This window comes from Triturus cristatus, chromosome 6, assembly GCF_964204655.1.
Source record: "Triturus cristatus chromosome 6, aTriCri1.1, whole genome shotgun sequence".
Lineage (NCBI taxonomy): Eukaryota > Metazoa > Chordata > Amphibia > Caudata > Salamandridae > Triturus > Triturus cristatus.
This window is the reverse complement of record NC_140589.1, coordinates 1,741,106,698-1,741,132,371: the sequence shown is the minus strand read 5'-3', so window position 1 is coordinate 1,741,132,371 and position 25,674 is coordinate 1,741,106,698. Positions and strand designations below refer to the sequence as shown.

At 45.2% G+C, this 25,674-nt stretch overlaps 1 protein-coding gene across 1 annotated transcript in view; it reads left to right on the top strand.

Annotated features, from left to right (window-relative positions):
- Positions 1–25,674, top strand: part of NVL (nuclear VCP like) — a 444,777-nt gene that overhangs the window by 305,210 nt on the left and 113,893 nt on the right. The window contains exons 18-20 of the mRNA XM_085612998.1: positions 4,626–4,725; positions 17,054–17,160; positions 19,747–19,823. Coding sequence (XP_085469124.1) covers positions 4,626–4,725; positions 17,054–17,160; positions 19,747–19,823 — 284 coding nt within the window. The remainder of the gene's footprint in view (positions 1–4,625; positions 4,726–17,053; positions 17,161–19,746; positions 19,824–25,674) is intronic.

Genomic DNA, 25,674 nt, shown 5'->3' with positions numbered 1-25,674 from the left:
AGTCGTGCCCCCTCCAGTCGCTGTGTTTATTTATTCTGCTTTCATCCTTCCCTCACTTTTTTCAGTTCCTGTACTCCTCACCCTCCCGGCATTGCTTTTTATTTCTAAAAACCCTCGGCCATTGCTTTCAGCCCTTCTACCTCCGCATATAAAAAAAGCATTGGCAAAGGTTTGCCAATGCCTTTATTTTTATTTCTTGCATATTTATATATTGTCAGTTTGATCGAAGGTATTGGACTGCTACCCATGAGCACTAGTTACTTTGCACACAGTCACACCTGCTGCTTGTGTTGAGTTTTTTGCACGCTAAAATTTCTTTTGTTGCTAATAAGCTTGCTGAAGGAGTGAGCCTGCGTGGTGCAGAGTGAGGAATTGTGTTTAGCCAATTCCCTAAACAGTGACATTGTTGTGCTGGGCTGTCCCACTTAATTATTGCCAATACTGGCTAATAGTCCCGGAACTAAGATGCATTGCAATATTAGCTCTTCCACTTAATGTGATGTCCGCTTTATAACGCTTTGTTTAAGCATGCCATTATCCAACACCCTCCTTGCCCTGCCCTCTTTAGATACCTTGCCAAAGACCATAGCTCGCCCATGGGCGAGGCCTATTGGTATTGCCAATGCTTGTGTTTTTTTATTATCAGGCTCTGAAATTCTTGTTTGTTTTTGGCCCGGTTTGGTATCCTTAGGGCCCACTGCTGCCTGTTGCTTTGTTTTGTTTGTGTTGGCGCTCGGATGCCCTGTCTCTACAAGTTTCCGCCATGAAAAAGAGCACGTTATTAACCGGAACCGTAGTCTCTTTTTTAAAGCATCTCCAACGCATTTCTAATTTGAACAAAAAATGTCTGAAGGTGTACTAAGTGCGCTGTGAGTAGATCTAGCCAGTTGTTTTTCTTTTGCATTTGGGGTCTTGCTTTTTCGTTTTTTCTTTTTAAGACCAAAATTGAAGATCTAAGAATGCCAGGGAAAAATATAATAGCAGTATGAGCTGGCAGGCTTTACAATTTCTATTTTGATTCCTCATCCTTTGCAAATACATGCTACTTCCGGTAGTTTACTGGAACGACAGACAGTCTGCAGACTGCCATATCAGTCAGACTTAAAGGGTTGGGTCCTGTGCATTTATAAAATACGTTCGTTTTGCCAGAGGGGAACACGTGATCCAAAGAGGTCAGTATAGATTGAACAAAACTTTTCCATGAATTATTTCACAGTGCTCGCCCTCGATTTCTTTGATGCTAAATGGGGAACCCCGGTTATACTTTACACTCGTTTTGCGCATACTGTGTCTTATGCCTTTCTTTTGGAATAGAAATTAATTCAGTGTGTTATACATTATAGTGCTGTGATTCCCAAAGGTTTTAGAACCACAACCCACTGTTTTTTTAGAACAGCAAACTTTCTCGACCCACCTGACTGCAATTGACATGAGGAAGGAGGATTCTTTAATGTCGCCACTGCATCATGTGGTTGCACAGTGGCATTTACAGACAGTATGTTTAGTGGCCACTAACTTTGCATAGACAAACAGCTTTACTGATAAAACTACATAGCGCACAAATAATGTGTGGAAATTGGGTTTCTGTGAATATTTATCATTTGTGCATCACCAAGTAAAGTGGCTTGATTTGTTTTGTTCCTACTAAAATCTGTTTCCAGCACACTTCAGAATTTTAAAAAAACGTATTTCGTTTTTGCTTTTTCTAACTGCTGAATGAATATAGTTAATTTAAAGGTATCTACATTTAGTTGTGTGCCAAAAAAGAAACATACTTTCTTGTACTCCAGCAAGATTGTCACATAATTCACTTTAAAAACTCCTCTCGCTTTAAAGTGGGAGAGGGAAAAGTAAACCCCAATCCCATAAAAGAGCAATTTGGCAGAAGACAAGTAGCCTGTCTCTAGATCTCTGTATTTGAAGCACCAAACGTGAAAGATAAACACAGAATTTAAAAGCATCTTTGTTTATTGCTATCTTTGTTTTATTGCTCATAATTTTGCGACCTACCAACAATCGGCTCCCGAACCACCAATGGGTGTTTACCCACAGTTTCGGAAACTGTTCTAGTGCCCTGTTAACCTCTAATAAACAGCATCAGAAACTGCGAAGTTACTGAAAATCACAAACTTCGTAGTACTGCCTACAAGTATCGCAGATTGAGAAAAGTTACACAGTGTAGTAAGCTTATCTTTTATCTATGAGATTCAGTAATTGCATCCACTACAAAGGCAACAAGCATTGGCATAGCCAATAGGTCTCGCCTTTGGGACCTTATAAGTGTTTTGCCATGCAACAGTTGATGTTGTTGCACCAAGAATATTGTGCTGGATAACTAAACAGTCTCAGTACCTACTTGTGCAGACGAAACACGTGTTGGCTGCTGTGTTTGCTGGGAATAATTTTGAAAAGAAAATCAAGAAAAAGAAACGGTTTCTACGAAAAGAGAGTTTTGTTCTTGGACTACCTTGCATGTCCTGCATATTGGGCACGAGAAAAACGACAGGATCATATGGACTCAAGAATTATAGTATTGACAATCAAATGTTCTTAATACAGTTTGATTTATAGGATCAATTTGAACTCAAAACTGGTGTGCTGTATTAGCTTTGTCTTTGGTTATTGATGTGCATGTCTCACATGCGAATTGCACCCTTTGGTAGTGGGTGACTCAAGCTAGCTAAGCACCCTTGTGGATTTACAGCTGTCTCATTTAACATTAACGCCATTTACTGTTTCGTATATCTACACTTGCTCTTTATTGATGTGCGGTATTTCCCTTTTAGGGAATGCTACTACCTATATCTTGAAGGTTTGCAACATATGTTTCCACGAATACATGACGTTACATCGCGGTGTTTACACCGCGATGCCTTTACAACGCTGGCATTACAACACAAGTCGTTACAACGAATTGTGCTGGAGGGAGCTGAATTTAGGAATAGTATGATTTACTATTCCAACTCCAGTCTACGTACAGTAGGGAAGGTGTTGGAATAGTAAATCATACTATTCCTTAGGGTAGAGCGCCATCCAGCGCAAGTCATTGTAATGACTTGCGTTGTAAAGGTATTGCGGTGTAAACACTGCGATGTAAACGATGTTTCCCGTTTCCACCAACACCATTTCTTATGGTGCAGTTGGTTCTCACCTTTCTGATGTGTGTACCCTTTTAAGACCAATGCAGTTGCACAGTGTGCATACTCACCTTAAAAACGATCTTCCTTCTGGTGATAACATTTGCATGCTAGGTGAGCGAACTTCGGGCCTTTTTTGGTCGAGCCTCTTTATACCACCTTTTTCCTAAACAAATGGGTGCTACGGACTCAAGCTGTGCTCCTACTGAAGGTAATGATGCCTCTTCATGTCAGACAAGGCATCACTTTACTGACCTTCTTTGCTCCACATCATCCCTCAAATAATATGAAAGACTCAATCTCCTGGGTCAGAACTCCGCTTTTTCATTGATCATATCAAAGAACAACGAGTGGATGATTAGCTCTTTGTGGGATTCTCTGGGGCACAGAAGTGCAAGGTGGTGCAGAAACAGTCTATCAATGGATATACCTGTTCTTTAATATCTGCTATGCATTGGCTAAAACACAGCTTCCAAAAGGCATACAGTCTCATTCCATCAGAGCCAAAGTTGCTACCACTGTGTTGGCACACGAAGTGCCTGTCTTGGATATTTGTCAGGCAGTTACGTGGCCTTACCTTAACCCCTTCCCTGCTCATGACGGAACCGTTCCGTCATGAGCCACGGTTGTCGTGTGCTCATGACGGAACGGTTCCGTCATGACAATCCTGCCGGCGGCCGCTCCGCCTGCGCGGCGCTGTTTCCCCGCCTGTGCGGGGCGACAACGCAAATGGGCGGAGTCATGACGGAACCGTTCCGTCATGAGCACAGCTCAACTGTGGCTCATGACGGAGCGGCTCCGTCATGAGCACAGGCCCGCCGCGCTGCCCCCCTGCCCCCCCCAGCGCTGCAGCGGAATGTCCGCAGCAGCGAAGGGGTTAATGAGCTGCTACTGCCTGAACACAAGGTCCGTCGAGAAGGGCATTTTGCCTACCCGTCCTGTAGGACTTTTTAGTTTGAGCCATCCACAGATCCACCACTTTGGGAGGTACTGTTTAAGTATATATTCACAAGGTGAAGGAGCCGCGGTTAGAAGTATCCATCAAAAGAACAATTTACTTACCTTCAATAATGACCTGCTGTTAGAGTATCTGGCAGATACTCTAACTGCAGATTGGTCACCGCCTTCCTACCTCCCCATTCTATGGTATAGCCTCTTCATTCAAAAAAGAGGATCATTTGGGTGTCTACAGCGTAGGAGACTGGCATACTTATCTTATATATATATATATATATATATCAGGTGATCAAGGCCGCTTGGACGGCCGAAACGCGTCTTGACATCATGAAAGGGAAATAAACATAAACTGTTGGTATAACAAGTGGTCTGCGCCCGTGATTTCCTAATAGGAAAAGAATTACGAGCTGCCTCATATATATATATATATATATATATATACACTACAAAGAAAAAGTAAATGTTTAATAAACAGATTTAAACAAAAATGGTGATGAAGATGGATTGATGCACCTCTTGTTTCTCTCACAGGCTGGGGCAAGTGTCCGGGTGGTAAACCAGTTGTTAACAGAGATGGATGGGCTTGAGAGGCGTCGGCAGGTTTTCATAATGGCTGCAACTAACCGTCCAGGTAAGTATTTTACACCTACTTTTGGAGTAAAATAATTTATTGGAACAAAATCCCAATTTTTATTCCAGGTTAGATTATTTTTAAATGGGTACCGCTATTGGCATGCATTATCATACAGGATGGTGAGGACACAGCCAAGTGTGTGCTATAGACTGGTCTGGGCACGACAGACTTCATCTGCAACATTATTGGCACCAGTGTCCTGCTCAGAAAGCACACCTCAATGCAAATAAATGGGTTTTCTGGAGATGTGCAGGCGTTACTATTGGACATGCCCTTCGATAGCTCTAGGAGGTTTGGAGAAAAAGCTGGTTCGCCATTGGAACAATGTAAGGACAATGACATAGCGGTACATTCTTTGGGGCTATTGAAGCCAGAATTAACAAATTCCTCACCAGTACAGAAAAGTCAGTGGCTATTATAGAGGGCTAGCTTACAGGCAATGTCAACCCTCCCAATCGATACTACAACACCAAACCCAGGGTTTTGGGACAGCTGCCATGGCACCAGTCGACACCTTTTGAATTAGCAGGGTTAATGATCCACAGATTCTTTCTCCCCTGCCACTCTAGTTTGCCCTCCCAGGTATATGCCTGGTCAGTAGGAGGCAGACTATGGCATCTCTTCTCCTGCTAGAGATCCATTATTTCAGACAGGTAGTTTTTCAGATTATTCAAAAGAGCCATGCCGTGCTCATTCTTTCCTCCACACTCCACATACCTTCAGCACCGAAGCTTCTCTCAGAGGAACCCTCCGCTGTCCTGAGGCCGGAAGCCAGTCTTCTGTTTCTCAAGGGTGCCATCAAGAGAGTACCATACTCGGCAGCGGGAAAGGTTGCTATTAACATTGCTTCCTTGTACCAAAGGCCTATTTTGGAATTCTGCCATTGGCTCAGATCATGCGGGGCACTGGACAGCATCCTTGGACTTGCAGGATGTGTATTTCTATATACCCCTCATGCTTCCCACAGGCATTACCTATGGTTCAAGATAGACCAGAAGCACTTTTTATTTATTGTGCTACCCTTTTACCTTACATCCGCTCCTCGGGTGTTCACAAATGTGATGGCAGAGGTTGCTCCCAAATCATCGATGTCAAGAGCACTTGTATTCCCATGTTTCGACGACTGGCTTCTAAAGGCAGGCTTGTCTTAGTCAGTCACAGACAACCTGCAGATAACAACCTAACTCCTGACATTGTTTGGTTTTACCATCAACGATCCAAAGTCCCACCTAAATTTACACAGAGAATTCTATTCGGTTGTATGACGTTACAACGCATGCTTTTACCCCGCATGCCATTGCAACGCAATTTTTTACCCCAACTTGCTGTCGGGGTGCGCTGGAGTTTGGAATAGTATAATTTACTATTCCAACTCGTCTGTGCAACAGTAGAGAAGGTGTTGAGGTTAAATCCAACACCTTATACCCCCTACAGCTAGCCATTTTCATTGTAATGGCATGCGGGGTAAAAGAATGTGTTGTAATGCATGCATTGTAATGGTTGTTTCCCATTCTATTCATCAGGGCAATTCTGGACGCAGTGTTGTTCAAGGCCTTTCCTCCGCCTCATTGAGTCTGGGACATTCTGGATATGATCCTGATGTTTCGAGATTAGTCCTGGAGTTCAGTCAGTGAAAATGGCTCTGAGCCTTCTTGATCTCTTGGCCTTGTGTGTCCTCCTCTTTCTGAACTCCAGGTGACATGTGTAGGCCCTGCTTTGGACCCTCACATTCCAGTGGACCCAACATTGGGGTTGCCTCTCCGACTATTTAAATCTCAAAGGAGCTGGTGTAGGATTTTTACTGGTGGCTGGCAGATGCCACTCTCCCTTCCCCACGCAGACATCATGGTGATGACAAACACATCACTGCTGGGTTTGGGGGGAGGACATCTGGGTGAGGTAGAAATAAAACACTTCTGGTCTCCACTGGAGAGCTGGCCCATATCAGTCTTTTGGAGCTTCATGCATCAGTGGGGCTGGTGCAGGTCCATATGGACAACAGTACCACTAGGTGATACTTCAACAAGCAGGGCACAGGAAAGTCACTGATCCTGTGCCAAGAAGGAGCTATGCCTCTGAAGGTGGCTCAATCAGCAGAGCCTCTTTCTGCTTGCCAAACACCTAGTAAGGTCCCTGAATGCTAGAACGCATCAGGCAGACTACTAGTGTTGCCTTTCTGAGGTGGCAACCCAATAATTCCTTGCAAGCTTATAGCCACCAAGGAGATTATTATATAAATGAATGATTCAAACTTTCTTAGTCTTATAGTAACTGTACATGAATGGTGTACACCACACATTGACATGAGGCAAGCATTCCTGAATATATCACCAGAAAACAACTTACTTTGTCAAAACGTTAATTTTAAAGAAGATGTTCGTCTTAATAATAATTACTTCAGAAGATTGAACAAAGATTACATTGAACAGAATTTTCAATTTTACAAATTAAAACAACATGGAGTGTAAATTCTAACATACAGCAAAAACATATCTTGTGTAAAAAAAGATATTCAGTATTTATCAAGAAAAGAAATAAAAGTGATGATTCAACTCTTGCGAAAAAAGTTAATTTGGGTCACTCACCCAATTCGTAGTATGCATGATAGTTGATGCAAAGACACTTGTTTGTAAAGTAGCAAGTAGCTAAGTCAGATTGACATTCCAGTCTCTCATTAAATTAATAAACAAGACCATCTTGAGGACAGAAATGCTTAGAGTAGATATTATTGAACCCATTATATGAAGAAAAGTCTGCAGCAATTACGTGATGACCGGCAATTTCTGCTAGAAAAGAGTAGTGTGCCAGCAAAGTGATAACTTAATTGATCAAAAAGTAAGTACATATTTTGACTGATGGATTAAATATCAAAAAGGCTTCCATGGTATTTAGCTCCAGAAGCTGATTGCTTTTGCCCTTGGTGGCTCCTTTCCTCTGAGGTGGAGCAGAGTGTCTTTGATCAATAACATACGCCCAGGCTAGATCAATTTGCCAATGATACCATCACACAGTGTCAACAGTTCTCCAAGGTGCTCATTAGGAGATGCATTAAGGCTGGAATGATGCACTCCAGAATGCTTTTCTACGATACTTCTCCAGCCTCCGGTTCTGAGGAAGATCAGTATAGACTGGGTCCAAGTCATTCTCATCACACCAGACTGGGCCAGAAGAGTGTGGTAGCCATTCTTTATCCTCCGATCAGGCTTCCACTTCAGAAAGCCCTACAGTCTTAGTAGCAGACTAGTCTTCATCCAAGTCTCCACATTCTACACCTCTATGTGTGGAGATTGAGCTGCAACAACTAAATGCGCTTGCGCTTGATTTGCTGACCTTAGTGGTTGAAGTAGTCCTTGCGGCCTGACACCCTTCCATGAAATCAGTCTACACTGAGCACTGGAATAAATGTATCACTTGGATTTGTCCTGAAACACTGACCTTTTGCAAGCCAAACATTTTGATGTTCTATGGTTTTTTCTTTCGTTATCCAAGTAAGGCCTTACAGTGAGCACAGTGAAGTCTTATTTATCTACCCTTTTGGCCTTCTGTTTTTACCAGACCAACCGTCTTTGTATAACAAATTATTTACCTTCGGTAACACCCTTTCTGGTTGATGTTCTATCTGTCTGCAGATACCTCACTGATCCTCGCCCACTCCCCGCGAACCCACAGCCCCCTTACCCTTTCCTATGGATTGGCCTCTTCAGCATCTAAAAAGGTGCCAAATTGGGAATCAGCACACTGTCTCAGACAATTTGTTCTACACTCCACATCTGAGGGTGTGGAATGAGACTGACATTGTGCATGGGTGCATTAATGCCATAAGTCTGATTTGACTTCTGTAGAATGACCTGGAATGCCATTTTCCCTAGAAGCAATTTCCACATTTAGTGGAACTGCCCTCATTTTATAGAATCATAGTTACATGCTGTCATAATCCAGAATACTTCCATGCCCATCCAAGTACTTATTCTTGGGCCTGCCCCCATCCCTCTTTGTATTGTCGGAAAAAATGCTAAAACGATTGTGTGAAGCCTTGCTAAGTTATTTAAGAGTTCACCCCAAGCTGTAACTGGCACCTTATTTGTCTGGTCAAACCTGTTAAGGGTTCCAGGCTGTACATATTCACGAGGTCACCAATTTAATCTTTGCAGGAGCAACCTGGTTAAACCTATTCACGAGGCCCCCTGGTCAAACCTATTAAGGAGGTAACTGGTAAATCTATTCTTAAGATCCCTTGTCAAGTCTAATCAGAAGGCCCCTGGAAAAACTATTCTGAAGGACACTGGTCAAACCAATTCATTAAGTCCCAAATCAAACCAATTCAGGAAGTCTCTCATTAAACCTATTCTTCCGATAGAGACTTCTAACTGCAGATGCCTCACCTTTGAATATTCCCCAGGCATCATATTGGATCAGGAAAATCTTGAGCATGACCTGTGTTCCGGTAGGTGGTGTCGTTCTGCTCGGTGCTGACTGCGTCAGAAGTGATGTTGCAGTCCCTATATATGCTCCACCCCACCTTGCTGACATCAGTGTCTTTCGTAACGCACCAACAGCATGGTTCTTGAGAGCCAATTTTGACAAGCTTTCTGTGACTTATGTCAACCCTTTTTTGAGCCATTGCTCCCAATGTATGCTAGGGACATATCCCCCTCTAAACCTCCTGGGTTTAAACTTTGTAGGGAATATCACAGAAAGATGTCTGTGTCTAATCGCCACCTCGTCTGTCTCCAGTGCCTGGGGTTGAGTAATGACACCAAGGCCTGCACTGAATGCAAGTCAAAGCACCCCAATGCGATTCTCGAATGGGCGATGAAGCTCCTTGTGGCGCAGCTGAAGAAGGCTCCACGCTGCTCTCAGCTCTGTTCTCGGGGCCACTCTCCCTTACAGGCATCTTTCCACTCAGTCTTCTTCTTCCAAATAGGGTAAGTCAAAGAAGCATAAGAAGGGGAAGTCACTTGGAGCCAGCGTCCGGGCCTACTATCCGCTACCTCTAGTTTCCTGGAGCCAGAGTGACGCCTGCGCAACTGTAGGAATTTTAAAACACCATGTATGCCATCTTTGGCCTACCGACTCCCTCTGGAGCACCTTCGGAGCCTACGAAGCTGAGAGATGCTGTCTCTGGGCTACCGTCGGCAAGTTCCCCCCTGATACCAGCCGCACCTGTATCCAGACCAATGCCAGCACGGGTGCCTCCAAACACCTCCAGGAACTGCCAGCGGCGTTCAGAGACTATCCGACTGTTATTCTAACACAGATCCAACTCCGATCTGGGGCCGCCTGATGTTACTGCTGGCGCTGTCAAGGCTACCTTATCTCCTGTACTTTCACACTGATCCCTACCTTCTCAAAGGAAGTGATGGAGAGAAGGTGTATGGTGCCTTAGAGGACCCTGATGATGATAACTGGTATGTGGAGCTGGGAGTTGCCAGTGGCCTGAATGCCTTCCCACACACAAGCATGGTTTCATCTGGAGGAAAGCGCAGTCTTTGCCACTGTGATACACAGGGAGATGAAGGTCCTCGATCTCCAGCTGTCAGTCGCCGAGGTCAATACTAACTTCTGAGGTGCTTCAACCTGGGGTGGGCTCATCTGAACTCATGCTTCTCTTTAATACAGTCCTCACCAATGTGCTCCCAGGGGCCTGGGCAAAACCCTGCACAGAGGCATCTCTGCACCGAATGATTTCCCAGCACCCCAGTCCTGCCTATGGGGACCTAGCCTTCCTTTCCCAGCATCCCTTCTTTTCCCAGCACCCCTTCCTTGAGAACTTGGTAGTGCAAGCTTCAACAGTAAAGGTCAACCCAAGCGTGTTCCCGACCACGCCCCTGGATAGGGAAAGGAAGAGGGTAGACACCTTTGAGAAACACATTCTTTCTTCTGTCAGCCTTGTCCTGCAGTTGGTGAACACCTCATGCCTCTTGGACTGCTATTACCATTCATTGTGGGATTCGGTTGCGCAGCTGCTTCTCATTCTGCCTGAGGAAGGCCGTGCACTCCTCAGTCAAGCTGTGGTAGACCGCAGGTTTGCAGCAAAGTTCTCCATCCGGTGCAGACTGGACACCATGGATTCTACAGTGGCACTGCATTGCCACACCTGTTCACAGTCCACTGGATTCTAGAGAGATGTCCAGTGTTCATTGATTGACACGCCCTTTGATAGCTCTTGCCTCTTTGGTGACAAGGCTGATGCAGCACTCGAGTGCTTTCACAAGAGCAGGGTCATGGCCAGATCCGTTGACATTTCCCTATCGGCACGTCCGCAGCAGCAGCCCTTTCACCACGGACCTAGGAGGGGTATTTTTGTCGCCTGAAATACCAGCCATACCCAGTCCATCAGCCTGCCCAGCTCTTTTGAGTATGGGGTTGTGGAGCCCAGAAAGGACACAGGAGTAAGTTACAATATACTGCCCAGTCCCCCGCCCTTCTGGCTGCCGATAGCCTCAAAACCTCTTTAGTGTGCCCTCCATCCACCACAGCCATCCCATTGGCGACAGAATCAGGTACCACCTGCCACAGTTGTCAGCAGTAACATCCGACAAGTGGATGCCTCAGATCATTCAGACCGGGTACGCCCTACCATTTTTGGTAATACCTCCATCCCTCCCATCATCCCAAGAATGGCTGACGGAGGACCATCTCTGTTTGCCCAAAAGAGCCTGCAACTTCTGATTAGGCAAATGAGCGATCAAGAGGGTACCCGCATCAGAAGTAGAGTGTGGCTATTCCTGCTACTTCCTGGTGTCGGAGATGTACTGAGGTCTTTGCCCTATACTAGACCTGTGCCCTCTCAACTACTTCCGGAGGAAAGAGAAACATAAAATCCTCACGTTGGCTCAAGTCCTTTCTACTTTGATCTTGGAGACTAGATGGTAGCTTTGGACCTGCAGAACCTGTATTTCCACCTCCTTTCCTACCGGCCCTCAGGCGTGACCTGCGGTTCATGGTGTGCCACAAGCATTTCCTGTTTGCTGTGTTCCCCTTTGGCCTCACCAATGCCCATTGGATTTTCAAGAAAGTGATGGCGGTGATTGCAGCCCATCTATGGAGGTTAGGGGTTCCAGTCTTCCCCACCTCGACGACTGACTGTTGAAGGTTGGTTCACCCCAGGCAGTTGTCTCCTGCCCTCCAGACCATGGTGGATCTCCTGCATTTGCTGAGGTTCACTATCAACGTGCTGAAGTCACACCTGACTCCCTCTTAGTCGCCCCCTTTCATTTGAGCCATTTTGAACATAGTGAAGTTCCATGCCTCCCCTCCGAAGCGGTGAGTACAGGATATTCAGGCTATGATTCTGATTTTTCAGCTTCAATCCTGGATTTCTTTGAGACGGACTCTAAGGCTGCTGAGTCTCATGACCGGCTGCATCCTGCTGGTGAAACATGCCCACTGGCATATGCGGGCTCTGCAGTGGAATCTAAAGTCCTTGTGGGTTAAGCATCAGGGGAATCCCTCTGACCTTGTCCAGATATTGGAGGAAATTGCGAAAGATCTGCAGGGGTGGCTGGCGAACTCCAACTGGGCCAGTGGCAGACCCCTCACCCACCCAGAGACCCAGTGACCTGGGCTGGAGCGGCGATCTGGGAAAGGACTCTGGTCTCTGGCAGAATCTCACCTCTTCATCAATTTGTTAGAGTTGAGGGCGATTCTCTTGGCATTGAAACCCTTCCTTCTATCCATCAAAGGAAGGCTGGTTCAGGGGTTCACAGACAACACCACTGCAACAAACCCAGTCGGGTGGGATCGTGGCCTCTGAGCCAGGAGGCTCTGTGCCTCTGAACATGGTTGGAACTTAAGGTCATTTTCCTGGTCGTACAACACATGGTATGATCTGTGAACGCCAGGGCGAACAAACTCAGCCGTCACTGCCTCGCAGATCTCAAATGGTGTCTGCACCCAGAGGTGGTGCAGGGTCTCTTCCACGACTGGGGAGAAACTTGATTAGATCTAGTCACCACCTCTGAGAATGCGCAGTGTCAGTTCTTCTGCACGCTGGAGTTTCCAAAGCAGCGCTCACTCACAGACTCTTTATTTCTTCTGTAGGACTCTAGACTCCTGTACGCCTTTCCGCTGATACCACTCCTGCCCTGACACTGCAAGATGATCAGGAACGACCAGACCCAAGTCATCTATGTGTCTCTTGATTGGGCACTGAGGTTCTGGTAATCAGAACTCCTGAACATGAGCATCTCTACGGTCAGGTTGTCTCTTCTGGAGGAATTCCTGTCGCATCAACAGGGCAAGGTTCTGCACTCAGACCTGTACACGCTCCATCTTCATGCATGGAGATTGCCGGACTGTTGAGGGTTTGCGATCTCCCTCCTGAAGTTTGTGATGTAATCTTGACAGCCAGGGGTCCCTCTCCTAAATCTCTCTACGTCGGCCATTGGGATATGTTTGTGGCACCATGTTGACCCCCTTTATGCACCGTTGGCTGAGGTTTTGTTATTTGTTCTTTCTTTAGCCTGGCAAGGCCTTGCTCTGGGCACCAGTTATTTATTCACCATCTTGGCTTTCTAGCGGTTCTCAGGTCAACCCTCCCTCTTTGAGTCACCGTTTGACTGTTTTTGATAGGTTGGCAACATTTGTTTCCACCTATTCCTTTTATTATGCCCCAATGAGACCTCAATTCGGTCCTTACTTTTCTTATGTATTCTCCCTTCGGGTTCCTGTGTAACTTCCCTCTGTGGATTTTGACTTTGAAAACAGAATTCCTCATGACCATTACATCGGCTAGGAGGGTCAGTGAACTTCAGATTGTCTGTCCAGCCTCCACACACCAACTTCTTCCGTGGCAAGCTGCTTCTTCAGGCGTGTGCCTCTTTCCTTCCGAAGGTGGTCACCCCTTTTCACATTGGCCAGGGTAGTACTTTGCCTGCTTTCTACGCTCCACCTCCTCAAGTCCAAGGAGGAGGAGAGACTCCATCGTTTGGACCCTAAAAGAGCTTTGTCATTCTATATTGATCACACCAAAGACCATTGGGTGGACAATCAGCTCTTCGTTAGGTTCATCGGAGCAAAGAAAAGCAAGGCTGTGCAGAAGCATACCATTTCCTGATGGATTGTACTCTGGATAAAAATCTGCTACGCACTGGCGGAGAAATAACCCCCTGAGGGCTTGCGGGATCACTTGACCATGGCCAAAGCCGATCAGGGTATCTGTTGTGAATATCAAATTCAGAAATGTACAAATAACCACTGCTTCTAACTTCCATTTCTGGTGTCCATTTCAGAAATAGATAGGTTTCCTTGATGCCCATTTTTCACTCTTTTTTTATTTTGCGATATGACTAGCGCTATAGTCGGTACACAATGAAAAACCATTGTAAGGTGCAGCTCAGTTGTTGGCTCTGGCTACCCCAAGTTCTTGGAAAACCTACAAACTCTATATATCCCCACATCCAGGAGGGTGATCATATTGGTATATATTTGTTTTGTAAATTGGCCATTGTGACAAGAAGTTACAAATCAAAACATTGTCACAAATGGACGTTTTTATGTACTCATTTTAAAAACTTTTAAAATTCCACGGTTAGTTTATTTAGGAAACATATGAGGGATCTACACAAATGACCCCATTTTGAATTCAGAATTTTTCCTACTTTTCAGAAATCTATAGCTTTTGGGCTCACCCATGAACTTCACAGCAGTTTTCACCACAAACTGGAAGTAGATTAAAAGCACAAAATTTTGGAAAAATGGGCTACCTCTTTGAAAAATGGCAAAACTTTGGTACAAAAAATTAGTTTTTTTGATCAGCCCTGCATATTTCTGAAAGCCCGGAAGGTGGTGACTTTAGCACAGCAAACCTTTTGTTGATGCCAATTTTAGAGAAAGTATACACATTTTTTTGCAGAGCTCTTTTTTCCTATTTTTTCCACCCAAACGTAGCTACCTTTTGGCTATTTTCACAGTGCCCTTCAGGGAAATTCACAAATTCTGGGTTACTTTTGGGATCCCCTGGTTGTTAGGGAGGGGGGGAAGGATGCACATTTGGCATGGATACCTTATGTGGGAAAAAGGTTATGGAGGACTAAGAGCGAACTACATCAAATAGCCAAAAAAGGGCTTAGCATTCTAGAGGAAAAAGGCCTAGCAGCGAAATGGTTAATGAACTACTGTATGTATTTATATAGTTGTGTTTTAATTTTTGATTGCATGTGTACCTCAAGTATGCAAATAAAGATTGATTTGATTGATTGACTCAATACTTTATTAAAGTGGAAAATCTATACCCTATACTCTTTGCTCACCACACAGTAAATCACGGTCATAACAATTAAAAGGTTATCTAGTTTTGCCTCTGTGGCTGAAGTTGGAAAAGTGCAAAACAAGTTTGACTTCCTTTCTTCTAGGAATGTAACCTCTGGCAAATCCCCCAGTCACTGATGAGTCACTTAAATATTTGTCTGTTGTCCCTGTTCATTTAGCCTGCAGGGCTGAAACACACATGGCACACTGGACTGTTTTAATGCGAAGTGTCAAAGTCAGTCAGTAGAGTCTGGCAGGAAGCTGTCTCCGCTCAATTTCTTCCTCCTTCAGTTGAAGTGAAAAGAGAGCAAGGGAGGTTTTGGTCTTTCCACTCAGGATTGGTTTAATGGGGTCTACTCTTCTGGGTGCTCCCCTTGATAGACCTGGAAATCGGGTGATGTCAAAGTGAGGCTTGGATGCATCCCCTTTCTCCTGGAGTCTTTGATCAGGACCTAGAGACAGTTTAGCTTTTAGTGTGTGCTACATAATGTTTCTCAGTTGCTCACTGAGCAGTGCAGGACTTGCTGGTCTGGTGGGTTGTGTGTGAGCCTGGTGTATGGCAATGATGTCAACCCTCTTTGTCTGCCTACCAATTTAGAACCTTTAATGAGATTGAAAAGTTAAGTGGGTGCAACCTCATCATTCAGACAAGGAGACATTATGGTGTGAGTAAAGTGGCAGGAGTATGCCATGCTAGCCGGCCATCCTGGGACATCCCAGACAAAATCAAGGCAGGGATCCCTTTCCAGACGAATGTAAATGCTCCCATCTGATAATCAAATTGAATTATTATCGAAATGTAGTTTGTGTCATAATGCATTCTTGACTATACATGGGTAGGGCCCTCTAACACAGAAATTAGTTTTAAACACACCTACAGAGAGAGGCAAGCCTGCCCTTACAACTACAACCGTGCACCTGGGAATTTCAATGCCAATAAAAATTCATGTTTACTTAATCCTAAATGTACCAATAATTAAACATGAGACTTTGGCCAATCCAAAGTGCCCATTTGGCTCATCTGTACCGTTATCTGAGTGTGTTCTAAATGAACTGTTTTATATAAATGAATTTGGGTGTTTGCATTCCCTGTGTTAATCTGTGTATAGGTAACACACAAAAAGGGAGGAGGGGGTCCAAGGGAACGAATTGTAAGACCTGCAAGAAGTTTTTCCCCAAAACGTAATCATATAACACACAAATAACTTCTCGGGTCTGAGCAACTTTAAAACATGAGCATGAAAAAGAGGAATATTGTAATCAAGCTGTGTCTAGAATGACAGTGCTCTAATAAAGAAAAGGAAAAGAATCCCTTTCAGGATGAATGCCCTCACTCACCAGAAGGTGACATGCTTCATCATTTGGGCTTTCTCCTCTCAGTGGGAAAACCTAGTCCCACTGAGGGCTACAACCACCGCACTGAGAGGTGGGAGCTCAGGGATGTTTTATATGGAGAATTAGGATACTCAGATCCCAAAGACGAGCACTTGTGTGAAGTAAGGGCGCAGCGCAAAAAAGTTTTTTAGAAGATGTGTGAGTGCAAAGCAGTCTTCAATAGTAACTGCTTTGCACTGTTTTTTATTTCTGGCAGGGCTAATGAGCCAATAAAAATCATTTTTTCACTAGCACTAGCCAGTTTTAGATCACACTCACACATCTTCTAAAAAACTTTTTTGCGCTGCGTCCTTACTTCACACAAGTGCTCGTCTTTGGGATCTGAGTTTATTAGGGCACTGTCATTCTAGACACAGCTTGATTACAATATTCCTCTTTTTCATGCTCATGTTTTAAATTTGCTCAGACCCGAGAAGTTAATCTGTGTATATACAACTTTGACTGGCAAACACTGGTCTAAATAATAGATGATTGTGAGGCACTTCCATTTGCTTTCCCTATGGACACTGCTGTCGGGTAATTTTAGGAAATAGTTTGATTGAAATTGTTAAATGAATGCAAACCCTTTAACATTTATGCATCCATCTATCACTTTGTCTTTTCACAAAGAGTCTTCTTTCTTGAAGTCTTTTTGCCTTCATTTCTAATTTGTGACTTCTGCTTTTGTCTTTGCCATTAGATATAATTGACCCAGCAATCTTGCGTCCGGGGAGACTAGATAAAACTCTGTACGTGGGATTGCCGCCTCCCATGGATCGCTATGCCATTCTGAAGACAATCACAAAAGTGGGTACAGTGTAAATGTTATGTTCTTGCTGTACCATATCATTTCTTGAGTTCCTAAGCTCACCTGCTGTTAGTGGGCACGTGGGATGGTGCTTGGGAGAGATTAGCACCATGTGATCCTCTACTAAATGCCTCATTTTTTCTCCAACAATTGACTCAGAACTCTTCCCTTTTCTGCATGAAATACTTCCCTAGTTCTGAAGGGTGTTTGGGTTCTTTTGTCAGGCAGTCTCCCATGCCCATCTCTTTTGGATACCCCTGCCAGTAGTGCCAAGACCCGAAGATGTGTATTATAATAAATCCTTAATCTGCTCTCATGATTCTCATTAAATAGGACTTCACTGAACATTGATGGCATAAACAGCAACACATTAGTAGCCATCCTCAACATTTTGGTTTTTTTCCCCTCTCTGGCTCTGAGCGAATGGGTCTCAAGCTCTGCCCCCACGGTCATGTTCGAATCATGCTTCGTCCGTCATGCGCAGGAGTCCTCGATCTCGCTCTTGGTCTTTTACATGTTGGGTGTGGTACACAGACTTGTGACCACACCCAGAATGAATGACTGGTCCAGAGTGTTACCCCCTGCTTGTGTGACACCCACTCAGAGCAGTCCACCATTCACCTAGTCTTTTTTTGTAAGTTTTTTAAAGAATTAAGGAAAGTCTGGTTACTTCCCCTTTTAAGACAGCAGGGCCTTAGGCAATGCCGTCCAGCACTTGTTCGCTTACAACTTCTAGATAATGAACACGTGGCCTGGAGGGTATCCACTTTTCTGAAAAAGGCCCTGCGGTTGAGGAAAAGCATGTCTCTCGAATCTTGGGAGGTTGCACCTTAGGTGAATTATTGGGACTTGAATTATGTTTGGATATCATGTAAACTAGATTTTTAATGTAAGGTGTCTTTGTTATTTAATCTTTTCTTTTATCTTGGATATTTTAACTGTGCACTTTTATCTTGAAATATTTAATGATTGTGATACGTGCTTTTATGACTGTAATTTTCATGGTTGAATAAAGCTTAATTGATTGATTGACATGTTGGAAATCATACCTGCACCACATCAGCAATTCCTGTGCTTGGTCTACGCCAGAGCTGCTAGAGGCATTTGAAATGTTTTGGCAGGCTTCTGCTTCTTTGCTAATATGCGTACGTCCGTAAACCTACATCTGACCTACAGCAGAGAGCAAGAAACGTACCTCTCATAAGCACTGGCGAATAAGCAGTCAATGCAACATTTGTCACAGAGACCCTCATGAAGAATTAATTTATTGTGTTTACCCGGTCATTTTGTTTCTAATTATTTATTGACCCTTACAGTAGTATTTATCTTAGAAACACTACCTAGTTACATAATCGGTACACTAGACAGTTGTTCGACACATTAACAGGTGATGTAGTTAGCGGCTGGTGAGTTCTTTCCATAGAGCATATTAGATATACATTTTATTTTAGTTTCTAGCTGGAGGATTATGTGGATGAGGGACAGAAAGGGGTCAATGCTACTGTGAAATACAGTTCAAAAAGGCAAATATATAAACCACTCCCAAATGCAGAAGGTAACCTGTTTACCTTTGGTTATCCCTCGAGTGAGTTCCAGTGTAGGGTCTGAGGAGACTAAGGGCCTCCTATCTGGATATGTCTCACCCAGCACACTTTTAACCATAACCCCATAAAAGGTGCCGAGACACCAGATGCAAATCACAGCGCTTTGTACCCTCTCCAGGAGTATGAAGCACTGTATGAATGTAAACACTTACAGTACAAGGCCCCCAAGCAAGTGCCTTACACCTATTGATCTCGAACAATAGGTGTGAAATTCTAAGTCTTGTAATATCCGCACTACATGTTTTGAATGTTACTTTTTGTCAAGTGTATACGATGTTTGTGACAAAAAGATTTTGTATAGTTTCTCAAAATTAAAGAACAGGAATACATTCTTTTTATGTTTTTAATAGAAGATTTCTGGAAGACTCTAAACCTGGCATTTGCAGGTGGTGCAGGGTCTTAGGTGATTGCTGCACTCACTTGTTGAAAACTGCGCTTGGTAAGAAGATGTAACATTATTTGGTGGCTCCGGGCCAGTGGAAGGTAGTCTACTTTCAGAGCGGAATGGAAAAAGTAGTATGTAAACTGAGCTCTGTTCTAGACAGGTTGGACTCCAAAAAGTAGATCAGAGCTCATTCGGAAGGATGTATGATAAGGGAGCGGTTACAATGAGAAGAGGGATTTATTTTCCATAGAGTGAAGACCGGCGCACACACCATTGAAATAAATCACTTAGTCACTTCAGTTGTGAGCAGCTAAAACAGAACCACATCTCTTACCCTCACTGATGAATGCAAAGCCCTGTTGAAATGGATTAGTATATGGCATACTAATTGTATTAGTGTTCCTTAACAAAGAAGCAAAGTGTCACTGGTATAGCCTCTTTTATTGCCTTTTTGTTTTTTAATACACCTAAGGCCTACATTTGATCCTTCGATGAGATTGATTTTAGATGCATGTTGTTTATAAAATGGTTTCTACTTCATGCAGTGCCATTGCATCGTTGGTATTTTCTGAGAATATTTTTCCTTCTCTTGGTAGGGTGGCACACGACCCCCTCTGGAAGCTGATGTAAGCCTGGAAGAGATTGCTCAGGACTCACGCTGTGATTGTTATACGTGAGTATGCCTTTTGGATTCTGAATTTGTTTTCCTAATGTCCCTCACCTTGCAAGGTTTAACCTCTTCGCTGCGGCGCAAATTCTGCCGTAGTGCTGGACATTCCATTCGTGGGCGTGGTCATGACGTCTCCCGGCCGTCGTCCGCACACGCCCATTGTGACTCATGACGGCCGGGAGACGTCCCGAGCATGGAAGAGGTTAAGGCAGCCATCCTGGGCTTTGGAGCATCACATTACACTTTAGTAGTGTTTGTCTTCAACCTATTGGTTGCTGCTTAGAACCTGATAACAGGGTTCATTATTTTAAGTAACGATATTGTAACCATGCATGTTGCTAGCATGTCAATCAAAAGTTGCATAACATATTTTTGAGTCTTAGGGTTTAATCTATATAGTCTCCTTTTTTACTCTTAATTGTATGTTGTTATGGAAATTAGGTTCTTTATGGTGTAATCAGTTCACATCTAAATCACTTAAACTGCTTTCTTCTGGCTCCCTTCTTGGTTTCGTTGTTGATTCCCACTTGTGTTCATAAGGAATTGATTACTGACATACACCTTGGCTAGATTCTGTATGTCTTCATATGGAATGGTTGTAGTGAGAACAATGGGTGGTGAAATAGCCAACAAAATTTCTATTTATAGTTGGAGTGTCAATATTTTCCGAAGGACATGTTTGAGTTTGTCCCGCCTATAGAATATGATCTGGATAGTTGCTTGTGCACTTCCTCTTCTATAGTCCAGAAACCCCTTCTGCTTCTTGCGTTTCTTAAGGATTTATTATTGTGTCTCAAATTTTAGCCACGTCTTCCAATATGACGTTGCCTCTACCAAGGATTAATGGATCTGGAACGGCCAGCTGGGGCTGTTTCTATGCTTTTCTAAATCCCTAATTGGTAAGTGGATCTTTAAACTTCTATGAGGCTTTCACCTTTTAGCTTGCTGATAACATTGTGGCAGACACAGATTCCTCCTTTCAAGATCCAGTTCACCGTTCCCATTTTTGGCTAAAGCAACTGTAACAACGTCCAGAGCAGGGCACCCATATTCATCTAGTAATAATATAGTTTTCAACTTCATTTAAAAACCTGGATTTCTATTATCAGCAGCTGTCGAATTATAAGTGCTAAGAATTTGTCAGGGAATGCTTTTCTTTATATATTTACCTGGTGAACTAAGTCCTCTTCTTCCTCCCTAACCGACAAGTCACCAGATTGTGCCATGTCATACCCTGGACTATCAGTTCATTAGCCATATTTCTATCCCAGATGTCCGAGGAACAGTGTGCGATGCCTTCGGGCTTCATGTCGTGTGAGACCTGTATGCGGCAGATGTTGGTGACAGATCCGCACGTGATCTGTATGTGGTGCTTGGGGGAGCATCACGACTCTGTGGAGTGTGATGCCTGCCGGCAGCTGAAGCCGCAGTCCCTGCGGGAATGTCGGATGAAATTGTTGTCCACCCGGAGTCCACACATCACCGGTCTCCAACTCAAGCTGGGACAAGTCACGGGGTCGTTCCCTCGGACGTTGCTCGCCTGACGCAGGTAAGCACAAGAAAAAGTCACGCAGGTCGTCGTCCTCACATAGACTTATCGTCTGGGCCCGCTGCTCCCGGTCTTCGCCGGCCACAGGCCCTCAGAAGTCAGACCCCACCTATCCACCATTTTCTGGTGTTGGGTTGACTATGATCCAGTTGGAGGCCTATTTTCGGGCTTTGCAGGCCATATTTGGGTCACCCCCTCTCCCTGGCGCACCTTTGGGCCCCACAGAGGGGATAGGGACTCAGATTGGGGATTCACCGGCGGGTTCGCCCTTGGCGCCAATCGAATGCCCTGACTCCAGTTCTGGAGTCGCTGCGACGTCAGGACATGGCCTGGAGGGGCTTCCCCGTTAGATGTCAGGCCGCAGTCCTCCTGCTGCATCACCGCTCAGCTCTGTGGGGCTCCCAGCGCTGACATCAGGTGCAGCTGCAGCGGGGGGCTTGACTCTGAGTAGACACCGTTCCACACAGCAGTCTCCCATCTCGGGGGATGTCCAGTCGGCGCTAGCCCGACGCTGGGCGGTGGAATCCCCTTTGTCATTCGCCCGACCTGATGCCGTCTCGACGTCGTTCAATGCCGGTGATGCCCTCTGTTTTTCCTTTGCTAGTGGAGGAAGAGGCTCCTGAGGGTTCCCTCCCCACACCCCCCTCCCATGGTTGTTTGCAGGTTCCTGAGAACATACAACTATGGAGCGCTGGCAGGCACTGTAAGCCTGCAACCGTCCCCTACTGATGACCTACTGTCGCCACCTAGAACGGCCACGGAGGCTAGTGGGGTGTTTTGCAAAGCTGCCGACATCCTACAGTTGCAGCCTCCATCAGTCTCTCTGCCTTCTGATCCCTTGTTGGATCTGCTCCTCCAGGGTGCCGTGGATGTGAAGCCTTTGCTGCCCTTTGGCGGGTCGCTGTATGACATTCTTCTCGGAGACCCTGTGGGTCTTTCTATTGCACATGTTCATTGCCCGGGTCCAGATGACCCTGTCTGTTTGTCTCTCCACCCTAGGGCTCAAGGGCTGGTAGTCCAGGCAGCCTCGCTGGTTTCCTCCCCTCCTCAGTTACTTCCTCCTACTAGGGAGTCTCGATGGTTGGAGTCATGTGGCCGACATGTGTTTGTGTCCACGAGCTCGAGACTTCGGTCCTTGAACACGTCTTGCGTGTTTGCACGTGCTTCTTTTGCCCTCTGGGTTGATAGCCTCCTTCCATCTCTTCCGGAAAGCCCTCGAGCTGACCTAGATCGGTTACTCCACGATGGTCGGGAACTAGCACAGTTTTCCATTAGTTCAGCCATGGACACCACTGATTCTGTGGGTCAGGCTATGGCCAGATCAGTTGCTCTGCATCACCATGCCTGGCTGCGCGATGGCAGTTTCCCTGAAAATGTTCAGGAGCGTCTTCGGGATTTGCCCTTTGATGGGGGCCACCCTTTTTGACAGTCATGCTGACTCAGCGGTCCAGCGTCTCATGTCTAAGTTCCCATGATTTCCGTATGTTTCTAGTCCTTGTTGCGGACTTCTACTCTTTTTACGTTGGTTTTAGTATTGTGACTGCTTTTTCCGGTATCCGTCTATAGATTCAAGCTGTTATTTCCTGTACAGCTAGTCAGCTGTTTCTATCCTTATTTGGTACATCTAGTTAGCTGTTTCTGCCCTTGTTTTGGGATCTCTGTGTACGATCTAGTCTCAAGAGGTGTCACTTGCTTTTTATAGGGATTTGACATACCCCATGTGGGGTATTCATTGGTTATTGTATAGCCACTCTTCCTTGCCACAGGAGGTTTCTTCAATGCTTCAGGTACTGTCTTCCTGGATGCTGTAGATCCTTTCGGAGGCTCCTGCGGAGTCCTCTTAGGATGCTTATCTTCTGTCCCTCTGTGGAATTTTCCTATGGATCATGCTGCAGGCTTCTCGCTTCCTCACGCTCTACCTACTGTTGTGGGACTTCTCCTCTGGTGGCACCCACAGGATTGGCGTGGCTCTCTTTTGGAGCTTATATGTTTTTATTTTGCGGTTGGTCCGTAACACTCTCCTGCCTCTGTGGAGGCAGACTTCTCCAGAGTATTGTTGGGCTTCTGCCACGACTGGCTCATTTCAGCGTGCTCATTTCTTCATTTCTTGCCTTTGGCTGTGTTTTTCGTGCTTTTTGCTGTGTTTCCCTACGTTGGCTGTCTTAGGCATAAGCAAGTGCCCCTTGTGGGCATGTGGTTCTGTTCTGCTTCCAGAGCAGCTCCTATTCCATGTTCTGTGCTGACACGTGAGTACACACTGGGTATGTTCACAGTCACGTGGTGCCTGCGGGTGCATCTTGCACCACAAGAGAGGGCTGCGTTCTCTTCTTTGTGGTATTGTCTACTCTTCAATCTCTGGTGTTAGGGAGTGCTTGTGTCTTCTCTCACAGCTCAGACCCTGTCTGGTTTTTTCCCCGTTGGCAGGGGAGTCTACACCAGACGTGTTGCTGCTGCACGTTGTCTTGTGCCCCTCTGCCCCTCTTTTCCTATGCACTTCCCCCGCAGGGACTCAAGTCCCTTTGCCGACCAAGACTTCAGGTTCCTCTGCTCCTGGCCTCTGCTGATGTTCTCATTGGGAGTATTCTTGTTCAGGATGCTCATTGTCATTTACACAGTAACTGTATATGTTTATATATACATATTTCTGCCTATCTATGTATGTGTATTACTGTGTTTCAACATATGTTATGTCCGGCTATGGTTCACATTGGTGCCGTTGGTACAAATTGTGTGGGCTCCTCTGTTTGGCAAAGGCGTGGTCTTCAAGTTCCCCTTGTCTTTAATAAAAAAAATGTAAAAAGAACAACCTCTCATATATGTATATATTTACATATCTATGTCATGATATATGCACACAGCAAGAGGACACACATACTAGGTTTTTCCCTGTCTTTCTCTCGCTCTCTCTTTTTCCCCACTCTCTCTCCTGAGAGCGAGCTTTGTGTGTGCCCGGCTTCTGCTGGCGTCCTTTACCCTTTGTGTCTCTGGGTACGGTTGGCCAGTTGACTACCTGGTGTAGCGTCCGTGTCTTTCTGCCGACGCATATGTGCTGTTGTTGCCTACATTTCATTGGGCCTTTGCATATGTGTGGGGTGGCTCTCGCAGTCCACACTGTCTGCTTATGTGTATCCCCGTCATCCACATACATGTATCTCTGGGTAGTCATGCTTTTGTATATCTATACATGGTGTCATCTGGCCCTCTGCATGTCATTCTTCGCATCCACTTTTGTGCATGCTCAGTTTGTTCGCTCTGACTGTGTCATGCTGTTTTGTCCTTTCTCTGGGTCTTTATCTTTTGCAGATCCATGGGATCCTGCGCTCAGTTTGACTTCTGCTTCTTGTTACAGAAGTTTATGGAATTTCTGCCATTGTGCACTGGCCATTCTGGTGTCTGTGATTTTCCTTTCATCCCTTCCTAGGGGAGAGATGTCTCGCACCGTCCTCTGAAGGACTGTAGTGCCATTGCCTCCCCTTGTTAATGCTCCCTTTATGGAGCCTAATGGGTCTGGTTCCAGCCACGCTGGTGTTTGCTGCCCCACCTGTTTTTGTCAATATTATTGACGGATTCGTTCTCTTTTGGAAACTTGGTGGGTTTCAGTTGCAGGCCCTCCTCCAATGGGCTATAGCTTTGGTATCTATTCTAAGTTAAGGAATCTGCGGCTAGATGTCTCTATCAGATGAACGAGTTACTTACCTTTGGTAATGATGTATCTGGTAGAGACACAGTCTAGCTGCAGATTCCTTAACGCCCACCCGTCCTCCCCGCTCTGCGAGGGCCTTTTCCGGTTGGGTTCTTACCCACTGGTCTTTTTACAGGTGGTTCTTGTCTTCCTGCGGTAGGTCTACTTCACCTCCTTCCTAGGTCAGAATTTCTCATCCTGTTTTACCTGTTACTTCTCCACCCATTGTCGCAATTGGGTGGTGGGCTCATTTATCCTTCCACGCTCTTAAACCCGGGTTCTTCCAGCGTGGGGATTGGTGATGTCCTTCTTTCCTCCACCCCCTCCCCCCCTGATATTTTATCTCCATTACTTTGGGGGTCTATTTGACTATGCTACAAGCAATAGGTAATTTATGGAGCGTATTGTTGCACATTCTCTGTTGTTGCAGATATGTGGTCAATTGCCATGAGTCATGTTGTTACAGTCTTATTGCCCATTACAGTGACATTCATGTGGTTGCAGACTGCTTGTCGTTTACCATGACATTCATTTCTATTGCTGTTTTGCCTCAGAGGAGGGTATGGTTCTTCGCTTCGGCGAGATTGTTTCCGGGGGGCGTGTACTCTGCTCTCTCTCTTCAG